Source organism: Micromys minutus (assembly GCF_963924665.1).
Source record: "Micromys minutus genome assembly, chromosome: 21".
Taxonomy (NCBI): domain Eukaryota; kingdom Metazoa; phylum Chordata; class Mammalia; order Rodentia; family Muridae; genus Micromys; species Micromys minutus.
Window position 1 is genome coordinate 668,328 of NC_137956.1, and position 15,916 is coordinate 684,243.

The 15,916-nt window shown below is 38.2% G+C and overlaps 1 protein-coding gene across 1 annotated transcript in view; it reads left to right on the forward strand.

Annotated features, from left to right (window-relative positions):
- Positions 1 to 15,916, forward strand: part of HERC1 (HECT and RLD domain containing E3 ubiquitin protein ligase family member 1) — a 146,045-nt gene that overhangs the window by 87,619 nt on the left and 42,510 nt on the right. Inside the window, exons 36-45 of the mRNA XM_080934559.1 lie at positions 2 to 85; positions 1,987 to 2,507; positions 4,661 to 5,436; positions 7,450 to 7,648; positions 10,387 to 10,547; positions 11,687 to 11,803; positions 12,250 to 12,481; positions 12,834 to 12,958; positions 14,069 to 14,289; positions 15,181 to 15,449. Coding sequence (XP_080790685.1) covers positions 2 to 85; positions 1,987 to 2,507; positions 4,661 to 5,436; positions 7,450 to 7,648; positions 10,387 to 10,547; positions 11,687 to 11,803; positions 12,250 to 12,481; positions 12,834 to 12,958; positions 14,069 to 14,289; positions 15,181 to 15,449 — 2,705 coding nt within the window. The remainder of the gene's footprint in view (position 1; positions 86 to 1,986; positions 2,508 to 4,660; positions 5,437 to 7,449; positions 7,649 to 10,386; positions 10,548 to 11,686; positions 11,804 to 12,249; positions 12,482 to 12,833; positions 12,959 to 14,068; positions 14,290 to 15,180; positions 15,450 to 15,916) is intronic.

Here is a 15,916-nt window from a genome sequence, read left to right on the forward strand (position 1 = left end):
GGAACCCAAATTGGCCTTTGAAGATGTGGATGCAGCAGAGTTGTACCCGTGTGTAATGTTCTATAGCAGCAACCCGGGTGAGAAGGTAACAGTCCCAGCCTGTACTTAGGCATAAGGAATGCTGGTTATTCTAGATTAGTGTTATGTTAATATGATACAGAGGTCATAAAATAGTAAGATATCTCTACCATTAAAAGTACTTGGCCCATGGAAGTTATTCTTCCAGAAGGGTAGATAATTTTAGGAATCGTCTTTTATTCCATATTAAGGCACTATAGCTGTATCGCAAACCAACTTGCAAACAGTGGCACTGTGAGAGCTAACAGGAACTGTATTCGCAATAATACGGTTCATTTGTAGTTACTGTTATAAGAAGGAATCTAGATACTCAAGTATAATGAGATACCATTAGCTAGATAATGGGAGTTATTCGCTCATGTGTGAGAGGTCTCAGACCTTGTACATGCTACAGATGTGGATGTATCAAGGGCACACAGTTTCTCTGAAACCTGTTTTGTTCTCTTTATCCAAAACAAAAGCAGAAATAGGCTTTTCTTTGGTCTCCCTGTGTTAGTGGCTAGTGGTGGTATTTATTTTTTTCTTTCGTATCTTTTCACTGGAGGGTATATTGCAGCTTAGTCTGTTGTCAAGAATTTCTAGTGGAATTTTTTATACTAAAATATTTTTTAAGTTAAATTATACATAATTTTAAAAAATGAACATGCTAGACTTAGTAGATACTAATCCTGAAAGTTACATATATTATATATTTATATATAATATAAATGAATTTATATAAATTTTATAACATATAAATCAGCTATATGTGTGTAATGTATATAATTTAATTATATTTATATTTTTATGTGATAATTTTATGTAAATTATATAAATTCATAGAGATAGATAGATAGATAGATAGTTAATTAGTTTCAAGGAATTATAGTCTAAGGTAAGCCAGTCATAAGACAAAGACCTTCTTGAACAGTAGCCAATAAATTGCAGGGAAAGTAGGCTGCTGAGTGCCCAATACCACCCTTTGGCCCAGTGGTATTCTTGAACCCTGGTAATATTCTTTGAGGAAAAAAAAGTTAACATTAACTATTCACAGTGAACCTACTACTGTACTAGGAAGGACTTTGTCTACATCACTTCATTTTTAAAGTAAGTGTAGGAGATGGGCACTCACATTAGTGTTCTTCTTTTGTTTTTTTTTTTTTTTTAAGATGAAAAATCAAGACTTAAATTACTTCCCAAGACTATAGACAATTAAGATTTAAACCCAGGTCTCCTTTTTTTTGTTTTGTTAACATTTTGGGGGTATAGGGTAGAGGAGACAGCGTCTTTTATATGGCCCAGGTTTGTCTTGAACTCAAGATTCTGAAGTTTGTTAGAAAAGTTCCCGAGATAGAGAAAACATATTTATTGTTAGAATCCTAAGGCTGGGTAAATTCTCCAAGGTCTACACATGTTGGGAAGTGCTAAACCATGATTTGGAGCAGATGAAATCAGAACCTACTTTGTACTACAAGATCTTACCAGGGTTCAAGTATACCATCAGGGAAAGAATGGCTTTGAACTCAGGGTCTTCCAGGTGCTGGGACCACAGGCATGTGCCACCGCACTAGCTTCTTTTCTTCACTTCTGTGTCCCACTTGTAGTGTATGGCCATAGTGGGGTTATTCCACTTGTACAGTTTTACAATTTTACATTTGTGCCCTTGGAACAACACAAAAGTTTCAAGATTCAGTATTATCCTCAGATCCAATAGTTAAGATTTGAGGATGATAGTTACGCTTTCAGACATTTCTTTGAACTAAATTGAGTTAGCCACACACACCATGCTCATATCCATCCTGCCTCTTAGGGTGTTGCTTGATATATATAGTAGTTCATCATGATTCTATTTGCTAGAACATATTTTGACAAATAGTTAAGGAGACCTTCTAATATCTCACATATCCCACCTCCTTTTCTCTTATATAGGTGAAAATTTGTGATATGCAGATGCGTGGCACACCTCGGGATTTACTTCCAGGAGACCCTATTTGTAGTCCAGTAGCTGCAGTGCTAGCTGAGGCCACTATTCAGCTTATCCGTATCCTTCACCGGACAGACCGTTGGACTTACTGTATTAATAAAAAGATGATGGAAAGGCTGCATAAAATTAAGATATGTATTAAAGAGTCAGGTCAGAAGCTAAAGAAAAGCCGCTCGGTTCAGAGCCGAGAGGAAAATGAAATGAGAGAGGAGAAAGAGAACAAAGAAGAAGAAAAAGGTAAACATAATAGGCATGGTCTTGCTGACCTCTCTGAACCGCAGCTGAGGACTCTTTGCATAGAGGTGTGGCCCGTGCTAGCAGTGATAGGAGGAGTTGATGCTGGTCTTAGAGTTGGAGGTCGGTGTGTTCACAAGCAAACTGGGCGCCATGCCACGCTGCTGGGAGTGGTCAAAGAAGGCAGCACATCTGCCAAGGTCCAGTGGGATGAAGCAGAAATAACCATCAGGTATGATGTATTGAGTTATGCTTTTAGCAGATAAGTATTTGATGGTGAAATGAGCAATTGCCCATGGACAGTGAGTAGTAATGAATTGTAGGTGAACTGCTGGTTAACTTTTTAAATGGTTTTTATGTGGCTAGATATTACTATTTTGATTTACTAAGATTCGAGTGATTTGTAAAATAAGTTTTTAATTTTTTTGGTAATGAACTTATAATTTCACTAGGCTTAATTGTTATTTTTTATTTGGTTCCTGCTTCTTGGTGCAGGGAAGTATATGTGCCAGAGATCACACTTGGACTTGTGCCTGATAGATAAATGTTGTGTCACTGAACTATGCCCCACCTGTTTCCTGCCTTTTGATCATAATCCATTTACACTTGAGCATTTAAAATTCAGCTGGCTAATCTGTTGATCAGATTTAAAGTTCAGAAAGCCTGTGGTAGGAGCATCTAAGTGACCAGTGACTATACAAGATCTGCCTCTTTTTAATTAACATTTTGTATTTTATGTGTGTGGGTGTTTTGCCTGCATATATAGCTGTACACCCACGGTGTGCCTTATGTTTGCAGAGGCCAGAAGAGTACATTGCATATCCTAGAATTGGAGCCAGCATGTGTGGGCTGGGAACTAAGCCCTGGTCTTCTGCAGGAACGTCTAATGCTCTTAACCACTGAGTCATCCTTTAGTCCCATGATGGTCTGCCCCGTCCATCTTTGTGACCAAATGTTGTAGCTTAAATGGCCTGGAACACACTATGTAACCCAAGTAGACATCAGATTGTGCTCACCTTGTATTAGCCTCCCAAGTGCTGGGAGTACAGATGTATGCCATCCCCCATAGCCTTAACTGTTTAAACACAAAAATTCTAGTCTCAATGCACATCATTTTGAATGGTTATGAGAATTACATTTATTTGACACAGGCAAGATGCTTGAAAGCATTCCAGTGTATTTGTGTGTGTGTGTGTGTGTGTGTCTGTGTGTGTGTAGTTTGAAATATAAACATCATAAATTTCATATATTCAAAATAATGCTAAATATTTACATTCTTAAAGGACCTCATCTATCTGGGCACATAATTTTATCATTTAGAAGTAAGAATTTATTGATAATAATTATCATATAACTATTCTCATTACCTAATGTAATTTTTATATATTAATATGACATTATCTAATAAAAAGATCCATAGTGCCTAATGAAAGTAGTACTATTTTAGAACTAAATAATTGTGATTGACTTTCTCAGTTGAATATATGTAAAGTTTATATATAATTTTAGGTGTTAATGAACTTTATTGTATACACTCCTCTTCACAGTAAACCAAGAGGCCCAGTGATAGCTCTGCAAAATCACATAAAAGTATCTACATCTACTGTTATTCTTTCTTTGTTTCAGAGAATGTTCAGTATCTACTAATATGTATGCAATTTAATAAAATATGTAAATTAATGCATGAGAAAGAAAAATGTGGCAAAGGGAAAATTAGACTAGGAAGATAGCCAGAACCAAGAAGTGGGTGATAATAAAACTTCAGATACTTGGAGGGGGTATTATATTTTTGTAATTATTGAGACTCTAAACTTCAGGAATTTTATACCATATATCAGGGATATGTAATCACATTGCTTATAAAGTTATGAGTATCAGTTGAGGACTGCAAAATAAAATTTTTAATGAGACAAAGTTTCCTATGAAGGAGGTTACAAAGATCTACTACATACTCAACAAACTAGATTATTACCTACATTTCCCAGTTAGCCTACATGAAATACATCTGCCTCGTCTCCTGTTTTGTAAGGAAAGTCACATAGCCATATTCTCTTGCTTAGTGTATCTGTGGTTGCTTTGGTACTATCGTGGCAGGGTTGAATGACAGCAACAGAACCTGCACAGCTCTAAGATGCTCAGATTCAGACCTAAGTTGTAAATATTCTCATTTGAAATCTCAGGTGCGTTTCATTATTGCTGTATTTAGCATCACATCTCTAGTTCCTCATAATATCATTTTTTCATTCTATAATGATGTCAGTTTGTATAAATTATTCTCAACATTGTGTTCATGATGTGTCTTGTTTTGTCTACATTATTTTCTGTACCTTCCTCCTGTCTTTCCCTCACTTGCTTTTTCCTGTGTCATTCTGATCTTTATTAAAGCTTCCCAACTTTTTGGTCGCCTAGTGATACTCCATTGTATAACCTGGAACCCTGTGAACCACTGCTGTTTGATGTGGCGCGATTTCGAGGCCTGACAGCTTCTGTGCTGCTGGACCTAACATATCTGACAGGCATTCATGAAGATGTGGGGAGACAGAGCGTCAAGCGACATGAAAAGAAACACCGTCATGAGTCTGAGGAAAAGGGGGACATTGAGCAGAAACCTGAGAGTGAATCCATTTTAGATGTGCGAACAGGGCTAATATCTGATGATGTCAAAAGTCAGGGTGCCACAAGCTCCAAATCAGAAAATGAAATAGCTTCATTTTCTTTAGAACCAACACTGCCAGGTGTGGAATCCCAACATCAAATAACAGAAGGGAAGAGAAAGAATCACGAACACATATCCAAAACCCATGACATAGCCCAGTCAGAAGTCAGAGCAGTCCAACTTTCCTATCTCTACCTCGGTGCTATGAAGTCTCTTAGTGCTCTTCTTGGCTGTAGTAAATATGCTGAGCTCTTGCTGATTCCAAAAGTTCTCGCTGAAAATGGCCACAACTCAGACTGTGCAAGTTCTCCAGTTGTTCACGAGGATGTGGAGATGCGTGCTGCTCTACAGTTCCTGATGCGGCACATGGTGAAGCGAGCAGTTATGCGGTCACCCATAAAGCGAGCCTTGGGTTTAGCTGATCTGGAACGGGCTCAAGCTATGATTTACAAACTGGTGGTTCATGGGCTTTTGGAAGACCAGTTTGGGGGCAAAATTAAGCAAGGTATGTTATCTGATGAAATTATACTCCTAACTGTCAAAAGTAATATAATTCTATAGTGATTTGTGAAAGTATGTTTTTTTTTGTTTTCTTGTTTTGTTTTTTTGGTCAAAGAAATGTGCACATTGTTTTTTCTTTGTAAGATGAGTGGTGATTTTTTTTTTTACTTGTATCTTGGTAATCATTGTCTGCTTGTAATTTTTTATTTTAAATCTACATAAACATTAGAGTTTGACAACTTTTGGAAAGCTGAAATTAAAACAGGTCTGGTAGTGCACACTTTCAATTCCAACACTAAGAAGACAGAGGCAGGGAGATCTCTGTGGGTTCAAGGTCGCCAGATCTACATAGTGAGTTCCAGGACTGCTAAAGTTAAGTAGTGAGACCTTGTCTTAGAAAAAGGAAACAGACAAAAACAGTTGACATTTAATTCATTCTTCAAAAGGTATCCAACTGTTTATTGATCTGATTTAAAATATTTTCTTAAAACTTCTGAGATGTTTTTAATATGTACTGTGTTATATATAGGTAATGTATTGTGTGTAAAAAGACCCTGGCTTTGCTTATCTCTATCCTCATTTTGGGTGTTGATACAAGTTTTTGAATAAAAGTAAGGTTTATTCAGAAGATATTTTTAAAATGCCTAATGCTACCTCTTTAGAACCTAAAAAAGTTCCCTAGAACATAGAAATGGTGTCCCTTGTCTTCAGGATGTTTGTGCTATACTGAGAGATGGCACAGGCCTAGAACTCCAGCACATGGAAAGCAGAGACAAGAGAGTTAGAAGTTCAAAGACATTCTTGGCTACAAACGAAATCAGTTTTGAGGCCTGGCTTAGTTACATTAGACCGTACCTAAAGGGACACATAGACAAGAAAGGGGAAGAATCAAGAAAGGAAAAAGAGGCTAGATTTTTATAACCTCTGCTCCTCCTTTGCCTTCATTCTTGTTCATATTAGTTTAGATAGTATATAGGAGAGGTACATGTACATGTAAGTAGGCATGTTCTAAGTTGGTTATTAAGGTGTGTAGCTGTTTAATAAACCTATAATAGAATTATCTATGTCTTTATAACTATTTTTACTTTATGTGTTTGGGTGTTTCACCTTGCATGTGTTTCTGCACATCACTTGTGTGCTTGGTCCCTGCAGAGGCCAGAAGGCAGCATTGGATTCCCTGGAACTAGTTACTTTACAAATGGTTGTGAGCTGCCATGTGAGTGCTGAGAATTCAAGTGTCTGGATGACAGTTCTCTAACTACTGAGCCGTCTCAGGGCCAGCTCTAGAGTTAGCTGTTTTGTAGTAACTGCTACCTTATTTGTTGATCCCTTACTGGAAAAGGAAAACTATAAACATGCTATACACTTTTAGGAGACACACTCTTCAAGTCATAGTTCGCATGAAATTTCTGTCAAGGTTTTTATTCTTGTGTTTGTATGCTTTTACCAACACTGGAGGTAAGCCTCAAAATCAAAATGCTCAGCAAATAGTTTTAATGTTTGGATATATTTAGATAACCTCACATTTTAGATACTCCTTTTGAGACAGGGTCTGGTTAAGTAGAACAGGCTGACTATTAATTTGCAGTCGTCTTGCATCAGCTCCCTGAGTACTTGGATTAAAGGAATGTGTCACCAGTTCCACTTTTAATGTTTTTGTAAGGGAATTCTCTAAAAAAATCAGTACTAATTGCAAGGACTTATAGAATCTAGAATAATAAGTACAATATTGAAAATAGAACACTGTGTGTGTGTGTGAATGTTTTTTGAATTCCTTCAGAAAATATGTTTTAGAAGCTTACCTTTTTAAGGAAGGTTTTATACTTTGCAGTCTTGGCTGGCCTTGCTATGTCATAGCCCAGGGTGCCTTTGTATTCAAAAGAATCTTCTTGTTTTGCCTCCCGAGTGCTGGGATTACACTGTCTACCTCTAGGAAGTTAAAATTAAACTTCCAGTTTTGACTGTTGCTCTTTTAAAAAGGCCAATCCTTACTGTTTTCTTAACCTTTGATTTACAGAGATTGATCAGCAAGCTGAAGAAAGTGACCAAGCACAGCAAGCACAGACACCAGTCACCACCAGCCCGTCAGCATCGAGCACGACTTCCTTTATGAGCAGCTCCCTTGAGGACACTACAACTGCCACCACTCCTGTCACCGACACAGAAACAGTGCCTGCCTCTGAGTCCCCGGGAGTAATGCCACTCAGTCTTCTCAGGTAGACAAGTTGGCCTTTAATGTCTGTCCACCCGATGCCCATGCTTCTCAAAGCACGCTGTTTCCCTACACAGAGTGTGCCAAGTTACATCCCGGTATTGTAGAGCTGGAAGGAACCTGGATCATATAATAAAAGCCTGTCTTAGTAAGAGTGTAACTGCACCAGCATACTTGGCTTCTGAGTAGGGAGAGTGTGAATGCTCCACCATACTTGGCTCAGCTAATCTTTTAAAGACTTACTCTTTTCAGAAAGCAAATACCTGAGGTTTTTTGGGGGGTAACCATGGTGGGTGCAGGAGGATTGGTGCTGCTATTGAAGATCATTATATGCTAGACAAATGCTCCATTGCTAAGCCATATCACTAACCTAGTGTTTGAGCTTTGAGTACTGAAATCTGAAGAAAAATAATCTGCATGAAATAATTTTTTCTCAGGTTCTTTCCTTTTGAACATATTTTTTTAATGATTTAAATGATTTAATGACCCATGAGAGCACACATGTTGCAGCATGGAGGTCAGAAGACAGCTTGGGGAGTTGGTTCTCTCCACCGTGGTAGGTTGTAGGTATTGAACTTAGCTCACCGTGCCTTTGTGGTAAACTCGTTCACTTGTGAGCCATCTCAACAGCTCTATGCTTCTATTTTTCACTCTGTGCTCACACAGGTCTACTTTTCAGATGAAAAGAATGTGTTTTAAGGTGCTTCTTCAGCCATCTGTATGTGATAAGTTTGTGAATTCTATATAGTGTTTACTTATTTAAATTCTGTTTTGCTTAGTATGCAACTTATATACACACTGGTGTGGCTTTAGAGAGACGGTCATGAAAAGACTGTTGAGCTCTCCTCCCTGTGGCTTAAGTGAAGGAAGGGAATCAAGCTGGCTTCCTTTCCCTTCTTCCTCTTAGATCATCATCCTTACTGAATTAGACAGTCGAAGGGGAGTTCATCTCTGCCCTTAGTGATCTCAAATTTTGGTGTGCACAGTCTCCCCACGTAGGAGCAGTTTGAATATTCTGGGAATGCATGTCCTAGTAAGGTAGATTTAGAAGGTCTATAGGGCCCGCATGCCCTAGTAAGTTAGATTTAGGGGATCTATAGAGCCCATTGTTTGCATTTCAGTTGTTCTTGTGGCTTTGTAAATACTGGTTTTCTGTTCACATTTTGAACATGACCAGTGTGTGTGTGTGGTGGTGGTGCACTGATGCTTACTTGTTTATTAGGTTTCTCATTTGAGTCATAATTCTAGGAGATGCTAATAGAATATTCTTGTGGTTTTTAATGCCTTCTGCAGTTTTAGAGACAGGAAATCCGTGACCTCTTGTCTCCTTTGAGTCTCTGACGAGCATGGGCATGGGAGTAAAGGGCAGAACCATGCCCCTTTGTTGCCATAGGCACACACTAGATGCTTCTTCTGTTTCTCTCTTTAGTAGTAGAAACTGAACTCAAATCACACCCCTAGACTAATTCCTTTCTTCTTAAACTTTATTTCTCTCTACTACTGACTGGCTTAGAATTGCTGGGAAGTAAGCCTATTGCTCCCTCCGTGTGCCATGGTTTATTGTGTAAAGTGCTCTTCTGAAGCTAACAACCTCTTTGAGTGCTGAGAATAAAGCTTGGTGATAGTAGAGCACTTGCCCAGCCTATGCAAGCGGCTCTGTGTTCAACCCCCAACCTTACAGCAAAGAAAAAGCTCCTGGTGTGAGGGGACAGATCTAGACTTGCTTCTTCATCAGTGTCCTCCTTTTTAGTGTGAGAAGGAGTGCCTCTCCTCTCTGTGCCTCTCATTCATGTACTGTTCACACCACCAGAACAAATACATGTTAACTCCCTCTGGTAGATCATACATACACACTGTTTTTGAATTGTGCCAAGTAACGACATTTATCTTTTCTTTAATTTTCTTATAAGTTAATACTTGACATCGTTGTCAGTTTTATAACTACTGAATTTAATATTTAAAGTAAAGTTTCCTATCTGTTTCTGTTTTTGAGACAGGATTTCATGTATCCTAGGCTTTCCTTAAACTCCCTAAAAGGCCAGGGATGACCTTGAGCTCCTGCCACTGTCTCCTAATTGCTGGGATTATAGTATATGCTACCACACTGAGTTGTGTGCAGGCTGGGGATTGAACCCAGGGCTTTGTGCATGCTAGGCAAATGCTCCTATCATCTGAACCACATCTCCAGTCCAAGTTTCTTGTTCTTAAAATTCTTCCTCAGTGTTTTGACTACTATATTTATACCAAAATACTCTTGTCACCTTGATATTATAATAGAAGAAGAAATCCATAAAGTCAAGGGTTGTTAATTTATTTTTGTAGTTTCTATATTATTCCCCAACATGTTGCTGCTATATTTTTTGAGAAATTATACATTTACAGTTAAGAATAACCTATGAAATAATTACTTTTAATACTGAAGAATCTCTTATCACTTTGTATTAAGTTATAGCTAACTCATGCTGACGTCCAGGTTGTAATTTGTTGTGTAAGAAGATTTGTAATGGGGGGCTGGAGAGACGGCTCAGTGGTTAAGAGCACTGCCTGCTCCTCTAGAGGTCCTGAGTTCAATTTCTAGCAACCACATGGTGGCTCTCAGCCATCTGTAATGAGATCTGATGCTCTCTTCTGGCGTGTCTGAGGACAGCTACAGTGCACTCACATGCATTAAATAAATAAATAAATATTGGTACTGTCTATCCAGTTGGGATTTTTTTTCTAATCATTGTTATTTTTTTAAAGGCAAATGTTTTCTAGTTATCCAACCACCACTGTACTTCCTACACGTCGTGCACAGACTCCTCCAATATCATCATTACCAGCCTCTCCATCTGATGAAGTAGGAAGGAGGCAGAGTTTAACTTCTCCTGATTCCCAGTCTACAAGGCCAGCTAACCGCACAGGTGAGCTTGCTGTCATGAACTACAGAACCAAACCTCTTTGAATTCTAGATATATGAACATTGTTTTATAATCATTGTGTCTTTTCTTAATTGAAGATTAAAAAGGTACTTAATGAAGGAGAATTATATTTTTAAATTGCTTTCTATGTTTTGAATTGTAGATTGAATTACAGACATTTGGAGAGAAGTGACACACATCTCAATCACATGTGCCCTCTCTCTCTTAATAAGCCAATGTTCATTGCTAAAAAATGTCTTTCTAAGTGTAGCTTTGATTATAACCCATACAATTGTAATGTAATGTATCAAAAGGAAACATCAGTGGAAACCCAAATTGAGGGTCTTTATACAGAATAACTAGGCCATAATTTGTCATGTATCACAGTGACTGACCAGCAACTCAGGCAGAAAGATCACAAGTTCAAGGTCATCCTTTATTATGAGGCCTTGTCTCAAAATAAAAAGTAAAAATAGAGTGTAAGAGTGCTTGCCTCATATGTTTAAGCCCTTGTTCAATCCCCAGTACTAGCAGAGGCAAACCAAGGAGCTTAAGGAGACCAAAGAGAGTGCATATAACCAGGTAAAATGCACAGGTGATCCTAAGGTCCTTTGCTATAAAGAGCATTACTAGTTGGTGAACCTCGACTGGGAGCTGCGTTAAGTGATGACATTGTTCATCTCTAGATTTGGCTGTGTCTGTACAGGTTGCCTATTAACACTCAGACGGTAGAGCATCAGCTTTGCTGTTAGTTCTGCAGTGGTCCAGGAGCAAAGGTTCTTTGTGCTCTTGCACATTTTTATATATTTTAATTTTTATTATGAGGAGATTCACTTATTCATACAACAGCCCTGTGTTGCTAAGAAAAGTTTGGCTTTATTTATGGTTTTAAACAAACAAACAAACAATTAAAAAACATCCCTCTCTATTGGGCTTACATCAAAATTATTATCCTTTTGCCTCAGCCCCCTGAGTGCTAGGATTCCTGCCATGTAACTCCATACCAAGGTTTGTTAATCACATTGTAACAGTAAATTTGTATTGAGTTTGAATAGTTGTAGGAAATTGAATTTTCACAGTTGCTGTGTGTATACTGTACTTGTGTGTCTAGTATTTAAGCCCATTGTGTTCTTCTGCTTCAGCCTTGTCAGACCCAAGCAGCAGACTTTCAACATCCCCTCCACCCCCAGCAATTGCAGTCCCCTTACTGGAAATGGGCTTCTCTCTCCGACAGATTGCCAAAGCCATGGAAGCTACAGGTAAAATATGTTTTATGCTGCAGTAGTTATAGATACAAGAAGCCTCACATGTTATTGAGAGAAGAATTTTTTTAAAGAGGTCATAAATCTTGTTAAAATTTTCTAAGAGACATTTTTATTTGAGTGAGAGAGAGTGAGTGAGTGTGTGTACGAGTACATGTGAATGCAGATGTTTGTGGAGACCAGAAGAGGGCATTGGTCACCTGGACCTGAGGTTACAGTTGGTTGTTAGATGCCTGACTTGGGTATTAGGAATGGCAGAGTATTGGGAATGGAACTTCTATCTCTGGAATAGCACTGCTGAGTCATTTCTGAGCCTCTCTTCTTAGGATTTTAAATAGCAGATCTATTATAAAATCATCAGAACAAACATTCATAAACTAATAACATAAGACATTGATTGTTTTATCCAAATTCAGTGTCAGACAACATTTCTGCTTGTATAGGTGCTCGAGGAGAGGCTGATGCCCAGAATATCACTGTTCTTGCTATGTGGATGATAGAGCACCCTGGGCATGAGGATGAGGAGGAGCCCCAGCCAAGCAGCACAGCAGACTCCAGACATGGAACAACAGTCCTGGGAAGTGGGGGGAAGTCAAACGATCCTTGTTATTTGCAGTCACCAGGAGACATCCCGTCAGCTGATGCTGCTGAAATGGAGGAAGGCTTTAGTGAAAGGTAAACTTCTACTCTGTTTCTGTCTCTTGTGTCCTAACTATTGCCTCTAAAACCCCATTTCTTTCCTATCATAAATGCTTCTACTGCTTTATAAATTTAATAAAAATAAGAAAAGATTGAGCCAGGTGGTGGTGGCAGCACACACCTTTAGTCCCAGTTCTTAGGAAACAGAAGCAGGTGGATCTCTGAGGGTTTGAGGCCACAGAGACAAACACAAGAGTAAAATACACAAACTATTTTATTCTCAGTGATAATTGGAGAAAAGGTTAATACCACAAACAAGCTTGTACTTCTGCTTTCTTTTAATGAGAGCTTTAAAAAGTTTTGTTGCCTTTCACATTTGCTTTCGTAGCCCTGATAATCTGGATCATACAGAGAATGCGGCCTCTGGAAGTGGACCACCAACTAGAGGTCGCTCAACCGTAACAAGAAGACACAAATTTGACTTAGCAGCTCGCACACTGCTTGCAAGAGCAGGTACTTATTTTTCACATGCCTCTCGGTAAAAGATCTCTTTTTAAAAATTATTACAGAAGCAGGACTAAAGAAGACACAAACTGAAGAATTAAGTGACTAGTGATGCTACTGGTTAGTGGAACAGTGGTTTGCATATAACTGTGTTCTCTGTATAAACTCACCAATCACAGCACGAGTTCATGGGATTAGGTTACTTCAAGGTATCCGAGGCTAAGGTCGCCATTGCAGATTGTGAATGACTTTGTACCTGTTCTTTAGTCAGTTACAATTTGAGTAGTAAACTCGGCATATTTAATGTTTAACTTCAGTGGTCAGAAGGTTCTAGGAGGGGCACTGTACCACACAGAAGTAGGCACTGCTTTTTCTGCTGTACTCTAGATTTAGAGCCTCACCACTAGGCTTTAGGGAAGCAAGAATAAATTCTCTTAATACATTAGTAAATTCTAGGATTGGTTTGAGAGCATGGGAATATATTCTCTTTTTGTTTGGCAGTTTTTATTATCTTGGCAATTGAAACCAGACCCTTGCTTATTTTAAGTAAACACTTGACCACAGCGAGTCTTTATTCCTTTATCTTATCACCATCACAATGCTAGGGACTACACCCAGGGCCTTGTGCATGCTAGGCAAGTATTCTACCACTAAGCTATAGCCTAGCCTCAAGAAAATAAAGTTCCCAGACTGGAAACCATATTAGCCATTGTTAAAAAAAATTTGACGATTCAGTCATTTATGGGAACCATGAGAAAGAAACTTGAGACTTGCTAGAAAATATAGGCCAGACATTTACCATAAAATGAAGAGAGGCCGAATTTAAAAATATTGGATCTGGAAGAGTGATGATAGGTAATATTTATAACATAAATAATATGTATATCTTAAATAAAATATAACATCTCTAAAATTTTTTTGTATATAGTAACATTTAAACTTATCAGTTGTCTGAGAGATAGTATACCTTATATGATAATTTTCAATTTGAGATTTATGGTTTAGAATCCAAAGAAATAGCTAAGGTAGGTTCTCTTCTACATGTGTGGGAGTTAAGAACTGATAAGATAAAATTATTTTATTCATGCAAATAAAATGCCTTTTTTGTTTTGTTCTGAGCGGGGTTATACCGCTCTGTGCAGGCTCACAGGAATCAGAGTCGGAGAGAAGGAATATCTTTGCAGCAAGACCCAGGGGCGTTGTATGACTTTAATTTAGATGAGGAATTGGAAATTGATCTTGATGATGAAGCAATGGAAGCTATGTTTGGACAAGACCTCACCAGTGACAATGATATTCTGGGAATGTGGATCCCAGAGGTACTGGATTGGCCTACCTGGGTGTGTGTGACTGCAGCGGGGGCTGCTCTGACTTATTTTCCTGACCTCCTGTTTATACAGCTTACTAACAGCAGCCTTGCCTAGAGTGGAAAGAGCCTTACATCCATCCTGAGGTTTGGGGATTTAGTGCTTGAGCATTAGTTGATACCTACAGACTGATAAGACAGTCTCTCCTGCTGCTTTCTCTGTATGATTTATTGCTTCTCTCCCCAGACTAGATGACTAGAGCCATATCAAGTCAGTGCTCTAGTGTGATGTTGAAGAGAAATTTCAAAACTTGACTTAGGCCCTGGTACATTGCTGGGTTGTATAACATGATTGCTTTAATCACATTCCTGTCTGAGTGCATGCTCTTGTCCTTCATAGTTTCTGTTTAGTTAGTGTAAGGCTCATGTAGAAACCAATACCTACCCAGGTCTTATACCACCTCTCATGCCAGGACAGAGTTCATGTAGGTTTATGTGTATATACTATTTAGCATTACATTTTTATAGTGGAAACTTTAAAGCTCATAGTTGTGAACTTTTTTCTCCTTTATTAGGTTAATAACGTAAATGAATCATACTGGCATCTTAAAAATTCAGAAAATAGGTCTTATTTTATGGCCAGGTAAAAAGTGTTTTCACTAGAAAATTTTTTAATGGTTTGAGATAGATTTAAATTATTGATTTTTTTAGTAGAATAATCTTAATTTATAACTTAAGCAAATAGAGAAGAGCAAGAACACCTTCAGATTGTGTGGTATGAATTCTGATTTGAAAGAAAATTATGTAGCACTAACAAACATTATTGAACTATTACAGGATATTAAAAAGTAGCTAGTTTTAATCACGAGTAATCTACCTCTTACCCTAAATTGACTATAATTTGGTATAAAATCATTTTGTACAGCATGTTTGTGAGTCTGAAGACAGGGAAGAAGTGGTTGTGTGTGAACTTTGTGAATGCAATGTCGTCAGCTTCAACCAGCACATGAAGAGAAACCACCCTGGCTGTGGGCGCAGTGCAAACCGCCAGGGGTATCGCAGCAATGGCTCCTATGTGGATGGCTGGTTTGGTGGTGAATGTGGGAGTGGAAATCCATACTACCTGCTATGTGGCAGCTGCAGGGAGAAATACTTAGCCCTGAAGACCAAGACCAAGACTACAAATTCTGAAAGGTACCTTGAAATTGTTTTACCATACCAGCTTCCTTGAATGAGAACATCTCATTCTGTTAAAACATAGGAACAATCTCTCTCTCTACATAGATAGATAGATGGATGGATGGATGGATAGATAGATAGATAGATAGATAGATAGATAGATAGATAGATAGATAGATAGATAGATAGATAATTTTGACTGAATTGGGGTAGAGCATGTGGAGGTCAAGAAATTCCATTCCCAGGAGATTTGGGAGCCATTTTTTGTTCTTTTGGTACCCCAGGCATAGTGGCATGGCAGCAGATTCTCATGACAGCTTGACCCTGTTAACATCTTGACAGTTTGTGATCAGGGTCCTCATTTTAATTCTCAGAGGTAAAGAATTGAGTTTTCAAATGAATATTTTTCCACGTTTCTGTTGTCTTAATTAGGATGTTTTTCTTGACAAAAAAAAAAAAAATACATTGTTTTGTTTAAATGA